General features: G+C 37.0%; 1 protein-coding gene across 3 annotated transcripts in view; it reads right to left on the reverse strand.

Moving 5' to 3' along the window:
- Positions 1-52: 52 nt before the first annotated feature.
- Positions 53-13033, reverse strand: part of LOC121655119 (follistatin-related protein 1-like) — a 24518-nt gene continuing 11537 nt past the window's right edge. For all 3 annotated transcript variants that reach the window (XM_042009550.1, XM_042009549.1, XM_042009548.1), the window contains exons 4-13: positions 8371-8742; positions 5532-5621; positions 3600-3729; positions 3482-3511; positions 3224-3354; positions 2365-2483; positions 2014-2126; positions 1755-1865; positions 1536-1636; positions 53-414 (exon numbers count right to left, since the gene is read on the reverse strand). In XM_042009550.1, the coding sequence (XP_041865484.1) occupies positions 397-414; positions 1536-1636; positions 1755-1865; positions 2014-2126; positions 2365-2483; positions 3224-3354; positions 3482-3511; positions 3600-3729; positions 5532-5621; positions 8371-8442 (915 nt within the window). In that variant the 5' untranslated portion in view covers positions 8443-8742 and the 3' untranslated portion in view covers positions 53-396. The remainder of the gene's footprint in view (positions 415-1535; positions 1637-1754; positions 1866-2013; positions 2127-2364; positions 2484-3223; positions 3355-3481; positions 3512-3599; positions 3730-5531; positions 5622-8370; positions 8743-13033) is intronic.

Raw genomic sequence — 13033 nt, forward strand, 5'->3', positions numbered from 1 at the left:
AACACATTTTGAACAATACAGAAAATTAAATAAACATTATTTAAATTGATGCTAATTTGCAACGCGTTTGCTTGTGAATGCTTAAATATTGAATAAAATTTAAAGAAAATGTAAGTGTGGAAAAATCACAATCATTACAAAGTAGGAGACACAAAAATACCAAAGTCCAGTCCTGAAATAGAACAACTAAAAACAATAAATAAAAATAATAAAATCTGTGAATCTAAATATTCTGAAAATGAGAAATTAAGTAACTTGCTTGAAGCAGAGTAACAACGCTACTAACTGTTGGAGTTTGTGGTCGTACCAAACTAAAACTATGAGATGGTTTTATTGAGTTTAAGAAAACTTATTTGCTGATTGGCTGTTGCTGTTCCGTGGGCGTGGCTTCAGGCATCAGAGGGTGAAGTTTTCCTGGTAGAGCAGAAGTATATTCATCTGTCAGTAAAACATCTGTACTTGAGAATAGAAAATTCTTATATATATATATATATATATATATATATATATACATGTACATATATATATATAGAAATATATATATATATCAGAACTATTTTTGTTGCTCTTCTTGATTAATGCTTAATGAGTAAAAAATACAAAAAATTCTTTAATTTCTAAGAAATGCAGTCCTCTTTATTTATCATTACATCAACGGCTGCAGTTAGTGAATGCACTAAATCAAAGCTTTCAAAGTTCGAAAAAGGCAAATGATGAAGTAACTATACTAGTTCCAACCCTCTTGTCCATAGCAACTAAAATGTTAAAAGTTTTACAGCATTTCCTCATTTTTTGCACATCACAGACCATGATATACAATAATAATAATAATAATAATAATAATAATAATAATAATAATAATAATAATAATAATAATAATAATAATAATAATAATAAATAGAAATAGAAATAATAACAATAAATAGTAATAATAATATTAACAACAATAATAATAATAATAATAAATAGTAGTCGTAGTAATAATAATAATAATAATAATAATAATAATAATAATAATAATAATAATAATAATAATAATAATAATAAATAGTAATAACACAAAATATACACGTTTTCATTAAACCTCAATAATATTTTTTTTATTGTATTTTTTTTATTTTTTGTTTAAACCTAACTATCTTTTACATGTTTTTGTGCTGCTAATCCTGTTTTCTTTCTTTCTTTTTGTTTGTTTTAACATTTACCTTTTTCTTAGACTGAATTTATTCTCCCTCACTTGGAAAAACATCTGGAAGCTGTTATGAGCTTTGCAGATGATTTGAACCATTTTAAAATTGGCCAGGTTTTCAAATTTAAGTATTTTCAGTTCTGTTTAGTCTGTTCTGTTAAAAATGGAATAAAATGTTGTAGGTGAAATTACTGCATGCTGCTGTACTGTTTTAATATCAATAAAAAAAAAATCTGTGTTCTGAATTTTTCTGCAACTTTCTGGCAGCAAGTAAAATTATGTTTGGATAATAATTTTGTTAGAATTAGAGGTCAGTAATAAATAATCTTTCATGAAGAATGCCAACCTGCAAAGCATTGAGTTCAGCCACTCTCCTGCTCCACTCCTCCTCTGTCATTTCTTCTTCTTCTTCTCCAACCTGAACATCCTCTTTTACCTGATGCTCCCCTGGAATACGAGGATGAACAAAAACTCTGCACTCTTAATGTCACATAAAGCAACCAGTCTTTGCAGCCAGCACTTTTTGCATATAATTTGAGATAAATGTGCTCTTGCTGGCGCTCACCGTTGCAGGTTAAAGCTGTGCAGACCCAGTTTCCACAAGCGCACACACACCTGTTGCACTCCATCTGAGTTTCAGCACCGTCCTCAAACACTTCGTCCTCCAGAGCACACTCTACACAAAGAAATAGGTTTTATTTTTAGAAAAATACAACGGCATTCTTTTAATCTTTAATCTTTACTAAATTAAACAAGTGCAACAAAGAGCAGCAATGTGTCGTGGGTTACAGTTTGCTAGGTTTTGTGAACATGTGTGTTGTTACTTCTTTCTGGAGGATGGTAGGTGGGTGTCAGACAGTTGATGAACTCGGTTAAACTCAGCTTCCAGTCGGCATTTTCATCTGACAGCTCAATCAAAGCATCGACACACAGCGACCTGAAAGAGGCAAAAGATCATCTCATAAACAGAAACCTTATTTACATTTTTATTAGACAGTTTATACTTTGTGATGAACAAAACATATTTCAAATGATGTCAAAATTTAAATATTCCGAGCTTTTATCAGATTTTTAACTATTTTTTTAAAAGTTAAAAGCAACACATAAACTAAACACCAAACATTTGATAAAATACGTCAAAGTAGAAACAACTTCTTGTGGAACTGATGAAGCACCTGAGTAGCTGGTTAGTTTCCAGAGAATCAGAGAAGGTGAGATTGAGAGCCGTGTCATTGTGTTTCAAGAAGCGCAGGAACTCTTTAGAATCCAGCTGATAATCCCCGTTATCGTATGTCTGTAACATAAAATTACATTAAAATGTGCTATTACATTTATCACATTGTTTGTTGTTATTTTTAGGGATTTCAGGGATTTAAAAAACTGTAATTAATGGATTTATTCAGCATTAAGACAAATGTCTTATAGATACGTAGGTTCTAGGCCGCAGATTACCAACTCTAGACATCATGGACCACTGTCCTGCAGGTTTTATGATTCAAATGAAATGCTTGTTCTACAGCTTGCTGTCAGGTTATGCACAAGCCTCTTCATTACCTATTAATTTGAGTCAGGTGTGTTGAAATAAGGAAACATCTAAAACCCGCAGTCAAAGTCAAAGACAACTTTATTTCAACAAATAATTCAATTTGACAGTTATCAGTTCATACAATATTGTACAACTGAACACTGAAGATGTAATATTAACAGCTCCACTGACGTCACCTATATCTATATATTCAAGGCTGCAAACAGCAGTGGTCAAACAGTGTTTTACAGGAGGCTCTGATTTTCCTTAAAAACAAAATGTCTTGAAATAGCTAATAATTTAAAAATGATGTGTGCATGAATTAAATAGCAAAAAAAAAAAAAAAAAAAAAAAACTTTCAACAAGGTCTATAATTGCAGCTAATTAAGATTTTAGAAATGATCCTAATCAGATTTTTTTTTTGGAAAGTTGCTCTATATTGTTCTGTAAAATGATCATTTTTACATTTAAAAATATTAATATTCATAAACAATTTGATGAAGTCTGACCTGGAAATACATCTGCAGGACGTCAGTGGCTGATGACAAGTTAAAGGTCAGATGATCCGATTCCACTTCTATCTGAATCCACTGGATCACTCTCTCTCTCAGCCAATCACGATCAGACAGGAAACAAACGACTGCAGAAGCATAAACAGAGACATCAACATGGCTGCAGATTAATAAAAGACAAAATTAAATCTCACTGTCTAAAAAAAGTTTGAATTTACTGATATGTGTTTGAATCTTTAAGACTTGGCGACTTACTGGGACTCACGTCTGTCTTTGTCAGTTTCTCTGTGAAAAAAGAAACACATAAAACAACTGTGACAACTCATGTCATACAGGCAGCTGTTTCAGTCTGTAGCTGTATGTGCGTACTGACCCACACAGTGTCCTCGGCGCTCCACGTGTACCTTAGTCTGAGAGATGCAGGCGTCTCTGTGCAGCTCACAGTGATTCCTGTAGGATTTGCCATTACTGCCACACACCCAATGCTCTGACTCGTCACACTGCTGCAGAGAGAAAAGAACAGAAACTTCTGCAGCTTAAGTCAAAATGTTGAAACGGCCCAGACGCAAAAAGAGAAAAGTTAAAATATCACATATAAACAGGACCTGTATTGAACTATCTCACACTCATATTCTTAAAGAAAACATTCCCAAAACGTGCAGCATGTCTTCACAAAATAGCAAACGAATACAGAAACAACATGAATCGTTTTTAAAGGACTCGTCGCCGTCTGTTATCAGAGAAACAGCTGATCTTTGTTGTTGGCCACATATGTGCCGTTACTAGTGAAACTACATGGACACTAACTGGCCACTTTATTAGATCCACCTGTTCATTTGCTTATTAACACAAACAGCTAATCAGCTAATCACATGGCAGCAACTCAATACATTTAGAAATGTAAACATGATCAAGGCGACTTATTGAAGTTCAAACTGAGCATCAGAATGGCGAAGAAAAAGAATTTAAGTGACTCTGAACGTGACATGGTTGGTGGAGTGTGTCAGAAGCTGCTGATCTCCTGGGATTTTCACACACAACCATCTCAAGGGTTTACAGAGAATGGTCTGAAAAAGAGAAAATATCCAGTGAGCAGCAGTTGTCTGGCCCAGAAGGTCTTATTGATGTCAGAGGTCAAGGAGAATGGGCAGACTGGTTGGAGACTATAGAAAGACAGATAACCGCTCGTTCCAACCAATGTTTGCTGAATACCATCTCTGAACACACAACATGTCCAACCTTGAAGCAGATGGACGACAGCAGCAGAAGACCACACCTGGTGCCTCCTGTTCAGCTCTACTTTCAGATGGTAGGATCAGAATTAGGTGGAAACACCACGAAAACATGGAGCCATCCTGCCTTGGTTCTATGGTGTGGGGGATATTTTCTTGGCACACTTTGCACCCCTTAGCACCAACGTGGCCTGGTTCAACCACCACAGCCTACCTGAGTATTGTTACTGACCATGTCCATCCCTTTATGACCACAGTGTAGCATCTTCTGATGGCTACTTCCAGCAGGATAATGCACCATGTCACAAAGCTCAGATCATCTCCACCTGCTTTCTAGAACATGACAATAAGTTTACTGGACTCCAACGGCCTCCACAGTCACCAGATCTCAGTCCAGTAGAGCAGCTTTGGGATGTGGCGGAACAGGAGATTCTCATTATGGATGTGCAGCTGACAAATCTGAATCAATTGTGTGATGCTGTCATGTCAACATGGAGCAAAACCTCTGAGGAATGTTTTAAACACCTTGTTCGATCTATGACACCAAGATTTAAGGTAGTTATGGAGGTAAAAGGGGTCCAACCTAATAAAGTGGCCTTACAAACATACAAATCCTATATCTAAACTATTTAAATGTATGTATTTTTTTTTAAGTATCCACTAAATCAAAACATTTTCCAGTATCATATTTTATATGTTGATGTTCATACTTGCTTTTGAGTTTATCAGTATTTTTCTGTTCCATGTTGCCTCAAATACTTTTATACTTATACAAATAAAGAATTTTAAAGGACAGATTAGTGGAGGACTTTGCATAAAAGTGTAAAACAAAAGATTTAGTGATGCAGTGATAATAATTTCCGTTTTCTGGGAGAGAGATATTGGCTCAAGTCCACTGAAGTGAGATAACTCTCAGTTGACCCCATTTCACTTGAGACCACGTTGCTATAGGACATCCTACCAGGGGCTACTGCTCCCTGATGATGCTGCCCTCAAGATCATGGATGATCTCAAACCCTTCATCACATTAAGGTAGTCACTCACAGAGATGGTCAAGATGATGCAGACTTTACCTCCAAACAGCGACACACTGGTTCTCCTCGGTCAGTCGATACACACTCTCTGCCTGCACCGCAGAAAGTCCTGGAACACACTGACTGATCCTAACACACACACAAATAAAAACAGATGCATCACATTTTCATAGTAGTGAAAGGAATGTGTTTGTGTGTGTGTGTGGGTGTGTGTGTTCCCACTCCAGATGGTGACCTTTGACCTCCCACATGAATGACAAAGGCTCAAAAGGCTCAAAAAACACTTATATGCACACAAACTAATCTCTGAAGCAGCTGCACAGCGAAGATCATTTCAATTCATTCTTATTCAAGTTTTTTTTTATTGTTTTCTTCTCCAACATTTTTTTACATTGATACAAACAAACACTTGATCAAATCTTGTTTGTCATTAGAAAAAAAAGAAACAAAACAGAAGAGGAATGCAGCTACACAGAAAACCTGTCATAATTATCTATTATTATCTATTATTATCTCATAAACATTATAATGTGACATGATGTGTTTACAGACCTGTAACCATGGCAACTGCATGTCACAACATCAACATCATCAACATCAACATCAACGTGAAAAGTTCTAAGGGAACATAAAAACATAAATGCCGCTTTGCAAACCTGTTTTCTAAAAGTCTTCACATGCAGGGTTCAAAGCTGTTTCACATAGACAATAGATACATCTGTCGCCTCCAGCTGACATCTGCTGCCCTGAAAACCTGCTGTTAGCAACCAGCTGACTGTAGCACACACACACACACACATACATACTGCTGTTGTTTGAACCAGGACTTCGTGTCTGACCCTGTTTGCGGTTGTAAAACTATTTGTTCTTGAGCATAGTTTTCACTTCAGCTTCCTCTTTATTTTTGCTTTAATTTTCTGTTCCAGCAGAAAAAAGCTTCACTGTCAGCTTCTTTTTAATTAATGTGAAAATGTTTTGCTGCTTTTCCACTAAGAGAAAAAGCTTGAAATAAAAATCAATAAAACACTCGCAAATCCATTTTTAGAATTAATTTAAATGTTTTGGCATCTCTTTGTTAGAAATATTATTAATTCATTAATTTGAATATTTATTCATGTTCTACAAATATAACACGTAAGAAAAGCTGCAAAGTTACATTTTTTTCCCCTTTTCACACTTCAGCTTTAGTGTCAAAGTTTTAACCAGCAGATTCATCCCATCTCAAAAAAATCTGATGCTTTTTGTATTTTTTTCTTTTTTTTTTTTTTTTTTTTTTTTTTGTTTTTCTCTTAAAGGTGATAAAAGAGCTACAGAGGAAATTCTGCTGGAAATGATCACACCGGCAGCATCCTTTAACCACAATTACAGCTGTGAGCCTGAGAGAACCACTGACACTTCTATTCAAACACATACCTGAGGACCTGCTCACTATGTCTGAGTGTGTGTGTGTGTGTGGGTCTGTGTGTGTGCGTGTGTGTGTGTGCGTGCGTGCGTGTGTGTCTGTGTGTGTCTGTGTGTGTGCGTGTGTGTGTGTGCGCGCGGCCGCGTGTGTGTAGCAATTTAAATGCTTCTTTTAAAAAAACTGCAAATATTCAGTTTTTAAAGCAGAATTTGTTACTTGCTTCAACTCCTTATGCCTCCACCTTCCCTTTTGAACCCAAAGATTGCACACACACACACACACACACACACACACACACACACACACGCACACACACACGCATGCACACAAAAAAAAAAATCCAAATGATGTTCCTGCATTGTTTCTTCATCTTCTTCAAAACTGACACCAGCATCGAAGGTTCTTTGGTTTTGTACTTTTTTTTGTACTTGCAAAGTAACATTTGCATTTTAACAGAATTTAAGCTCACAAGGACGCAATAATTTGGATGTTTGTATTAATAACACAGATCGTTTACAAGCTCCAACACTATTCTATTCTATTCTATTCTATTCTATTCTATTCTACAGTCATTTAGCAGACACTTTTATCAAAAGCGACTTACATTTGAGAGTAAGAACAAAGAAACAAGCATAAATTCAAACAAGATGGGATGTCATAATGAAGTGGTAGTCAGACTGCAGTGAGCCCAGTTGGACCAAGGTGCTGTCATGTAGTGCTACAGGCAGTGCTAATTTTTTTTTTTTTTTTTTTTTTTTTTAAGTCATTTTGTTTAAATACAAGATCACAAATTCATCAAACAATATCATCGTGGGCATAAGTGCACACAGATTATTCAGTACTTGGTTGAACCAAAGAGCTGGACAAATCTTTCTAACTCATTCTGAGTAAAAGAGTTAAGCTAAGTGTGGAAATGCTCCTTAAACAACTGAGTCTTTAGCTTGCTTTAAAAGTGGATAACAACACTAGAGTTTCTGAATTTTTTTTATACCTTCTAATTCAACAACTTATCTGTGCACTTATATGCATTAATTTAAATTCCAAATACTTGTTTGTTTTTTGTGTTGCAAATTCCAAGGTCTGCAAGATGTTTGTTAAAGAAGGGAAAGAGGTTTGTGCTGTGCCTATGAGATAAGCTTTCCTCAACTGAAAACAGAAAAATAATTAAAGCCTAAATGACTTAATGTTTAACAATCTTCCCTCTTTAGTTTCAAGTATAACCACAATATAAATGATAAAATTAGTAGATAACACTGAACATTCCTAAATTGTGAATCCTTTTTTCTTTTTTTAAATCAAGCATTAATTTTTTTTTCCAAACAGAAACTAGGAAAAGCAGCGAGATCATTTTCACAGCTGTCATCAAAATTACCATCATCATCAGCTTTAGTCTGATGGAGGAATTATCTGATTATTAGGACAATTTCAACAGTGTTTGTGTAAATTAGAAATAAAACATTCATACTCAGAATTTACCTTTGCAAGAGGAGAGGACGCAGAAAGAGAGAAGAGCAGCAATGACAAGAGGAGCACAAAGGTGGTCAACATCTGGACAGAAGAAGGAAGATTCCAGCCATCAGAGAGATATCAGAATATTTACAGTAAGAAAACTGCTGTAATTACTGCTAACACTGCCACAGTCAGCGATGGTGATGATGGACTTGCCTTAAACCGTGAGTATTCCTTCTATGAACCAGTCAGGATTTAAACAGCCTGTAAGAACCAGTCACTCCGCATCCAAAGATTCAGTCACTTCACTTTCAGGAAGTCAGACGCTAATTCTTGTCCAAACATCTAAACAGCCGGTCAGCATGGATCCGTGTAGATGGAGAGTTTAGATCCAGCGATCTGAGTAGCCGGCAGAGTTAGGATAAAGAAGAAAAAAAGGAGGAGAGAGAAGAGGAGGAGAATGGGGAGGGATGAGGGGACAGAAAGAAGACCAGCTGTCCAATTATTACCACCCCCCACCCCCAGCTCTCTGAAACACGCATGTGTCTTCTGGAGGATTCATATGTTGCTGAGGTGTTCAGACAGTTTTAAACAGAAAAAAAAAACAGGTAATATTAAAGAAGTAGAAATGAATAGATTTTAGATTACTTGACTGTATTTTAATCAAATATGTTAATTGGGGAAGAAGGCAAGTCAAATTTATTTGTATAGCGCATTTCATGTACAAGACAATTCAAAGTGCTTCACATAAAACATTTCAGCAGGGTGCAGAAAGCAATACAAGTGCAATTAATGAAATAAAAACAGAAGGAAGATGATAAAATGCAAGAAATAAAGTTCCAGTGTGGGGAAAGACAATGTTAAAACATGATTCCAGCTTAAAAGAACCAGATGCAGATTTTGACTTCTAAATTAAAACTATTGAAATGCAGCAGAGAACAGGTGGGTTTTTAACCTGGATTTAAATAAACTGAGTGTTTCAGCTGATCTGAGGCTTTCTGGGAGTTTGTTCCAGACATGTGGAGCATAGAAGCTGAATGCAGCTTCTCCATGTCTGGTTCTGTTCCCAGAGTCAGAATAAACTTCACTGGTCTGAGCTTCCGCTTTCCCATTTCACTGTACAACATGAAGAGGCTCACATTTAAAAAGGATGTGTGTTCAGGCTTATTATTATAACTTGTACAAACTTGCCTTCATAATTGCACCACATGAATTGAATATCTCCCATAGTTCAGGTGTAACACGAACTTTTAAAAAGGTGGAAGGGTTCAAAAGTTCAACTATCCCGGAAGGTTTAGGTTTTTTGTTTTTTTTAAAAAATGAAATTAGTATAATTCTCTAGTCACAAAGTCTACCTGAATGCTTCTGGAGTCATAGTAAAGGGAGCACTTGTGGCACACAGCACAAATGAAAGTTTCAGGCTTAGTTTATAAAATACATTAAGGATAAATATGATTATCTCTTTAAAAGGATGCCGCTGTAGCTCTGAACTTATCAAGCAGAACAAAATTGGAGAGGTTTTAAAACAGACAGGTCTTCAAAATGACCAAAGCAAAACACCATGAGATACTAGGTGGGGAAAAGAAAAGGCTGTTGCTGGATTTATGCATCAAAGCAGCACAACACAGTGGAAAACAAAACATTCACAGTGTAGTGGAAATGCTTCTGTCACTGTTTCCTGTTAAAGGTGACTTGATTAGCATCCTTCTTGATTTGAATCAATATATCAAGAGTGGAGGATTTATAAGCACCATTCCATCATTGTGATCAATTTTTCAGTCAGCTCTTGAAGTTTGGTGGTTGTTCACATGACGAGAGTGAAGTAAGGAGTTTCCTACAATGCCTGCCTTACAGCTCACATTTGGGGTAAGTGGAGCATTCTACATCTGAAAACATATCCAGCAGCCACTTTATCAAGTACACTTTCCTGGTATCAGGTTAGACCCACTTTTAGAATGAGTTGCTGAGGTTCGTCCAATGCTGTGCTGCCTCTGATGACCACAAGGAAGCAGCATCAGGCCTTCTAAGGGAGGGGTAGCCAATGTTGGTCCTCGAGGGCCCCAATCCGGCAGGTTTTCCTGATTTCCATGCTCCAACACACCTGACTTAAACTAACGACTCATTGTGGAGATCCTAATAGGCTGTTGGATCCATTTAATTTGAGTCAGGTGTGCTGGAGCAGGTAAATCTGCACCGTCCTGAGATACAGCCGCCAGGGCACACAGCTCCACCTGCCAGCCTCTGAGGTGGAGGACAGCAGGCTGCACTTCCTGTTTCCTGTCCTACGCAGGGTCCGCCTCAGGTGAAAAAGAATCGCCACTAAATCCTGACCAGACGACCTTGTTCATATTCATGTTGCTACATCTTAACAGTCTTCTTTTTGGTTTCTTCTTTCTTTTCAGAGTGAGTAAGATTGTCCTCTTCCAGCTGCTGTCCCTGCTTCCTATGAACATTGAAAGGACACAAAAAGACAGGCAGTGTCCCGTGTCAAGCCCTTAGTAGGGAGCTGGATTTGAGCCACACTGCACTGGATCAGAGGCTCTGTGGAGCCCTGGTCCAGATGCTGAATTTCTGTGAAGAGCTGAGAGAGCTGAACATCAGTCACTGTCAGTTTACTGACCAGATGTTGCTCCAACTCATCCCAAACCTGCACAAGGTCCACGTCCTGGAGTGAGTGTCAGTAACTGTTCCCTCTCTGGTAGACAAACACAAATTAATAGTTTCAACTAGCCCAAACATGCCTTCAGGGAGCGATGATCTGCATTCACATTCATGGGGAACCTAAGTCCACTTCAGGGTCTGGATGATCCAATTGTTTATTATTATCATTATTTTATCTGTACTGCAGGATTGTGTTTATAGGCCTTTGCTTCATAAAAACACTGTTTTTGTTCCAGTCTGAGTCCAAATAAGATCACTGATGCCTCTAATGATGAATTACTCCAGCTGGTCTCCAGCGACTACTCCGTTGACACTGTGGTGAGTAAACATTTGTTAGTGCATCATCAGTGAGGATATTTCTGCCTAGAGACTCACAAAGCAATCATGGGTAATCTGATGTGAACTGAACTCATGTTGTTGAGTCTGAATAAGTAATGTCTGCTTTCTGATTTGCTCTTTTTCTAGACTCTTCAGCAACAACATTGTAGACACAACACGCTTTAAGACAGACAAGCAGTTTGAGATCTGGTGAAGCAGCTGTTCATGATAATTGATGTTTCTGTGGTTCCCGAGCTGCCACAGATTCTTCTTTTATAGAGCTGCGACTAAGAGTATCCAGCAATGCTGGGACGGCACGCTCAGCTGAATGTTAACAGTGTGCAGCTGTGGCTGCAGGAGGGTTCTCCTAATCTGAGACAGTCTAGTAATCAGGATGGATACTCCACTCCACCAGAGAGGCGCTCCACCTGCCTATTACTGGATGATTAGAACCTAGCTCCATTTCCTCCAGTTGGGAAGGAATCAAAGCCCAAAGTTTCAGCTTTGTCTCCTCATCAAGAGCAATATCAGATGGCTCATGCTTAGTTTTTAACTAATGAATGAAACAGACACAAATGGACCATGGAGAAACAGTGGTTAGTGGCTGATTCTGGTGCCTGATACCACAGAACACTCAGACATCTTGCAGAATCCATGTCTTGATGTGTCAGAGCTTAAAGTTGCATTGACTCAGAATTACTGACATCTAGTGGTAAAGATGGGCATTGCAAGTTGTGAAAAGTGGTTGTCAGCGGCCAAAATTCTTCCAGACAAAAACACGTTCTCATCTGTGAGTGGATCCAGTGGCCTCTGCTACAGCCATGACACCATTGGCATTACTTGTCTGCTGCAGTATTAAAACTCAAAGGTTTAGCTCTTCAAACACAGAGTTTTTGTCCATTCAGAGACAATGTAGTAAGAAATAGTGGCACAAATATGGCAGCTGACATATTTGTAGACCCTTAACGAGTACATATAAATGGATCATTTTAAGAGAATAACAACACAATAGTTTTTGATGATATATTAAATTTTTTGATTGATCTTTCATTTTGTTACACGCTGCTCTCTTCAGCAGGTGGTACGATCTGACCCCCATTATTTATATATACCACATATTACAGCTGCACACGTTTAAAATCTAAACATATTCATTACAACTGTTTAAATTACTGCATTTTTTTAGATCCAAATGAGATAATCCAGATAATAATATGGAATTACTAAGTAATTTGCATTTTAAAACAAAAGCCTGTAAGAGTCTTAATATGCTAATTAGCCTGCCATTAAAAGAAAACACTTGCAGAACTTAATGAGCTGTTGGACCTGGCTGATAAACAAGAAACATGGCCCCAGTAACAGAGCTGTCAGTGGGAATAGCGTGGCAAGAAATGTGGCTTGCACCCAGTCAGTTAACTACAAAAAAATGAGTAGGGAGATGTCCAAATATACCATGTAAAATGAGTAATATTGCTATGGTTTTTGTTGTTTGTTTGATTGCTTGTATTGGTTAAATCTATGCTTCAAGTATTCAGGCTGTCATAATAGTCAAAGGAGCTAAAATAAAGTTGCTACTCTGATTTTTTCATTATTATTATTATTATTATTATTATTATTATCATTATTATTATTATTATTATTATTATTATTTACAGTTTGATTTAATAATTCCCTAAAAGTTTCTTCGTTATTGAATGAGTCCATGTTGTTT

Source organism: Melanotaenia boesemani, chromosome 16 (genome assembly GCF_017639745.1).
Source record: "Melanotaenia boesemani isolate fMelBoe1 chromosome 16, fMelBoe1.pri, whole genome shotgun sequence".
NCBI lineage: Eukaryota > Metazoa > Chordata > Actinopteri > Atheriniformes > Melanotaeniidae > Melanotaenia > Melanotaenia boesemani.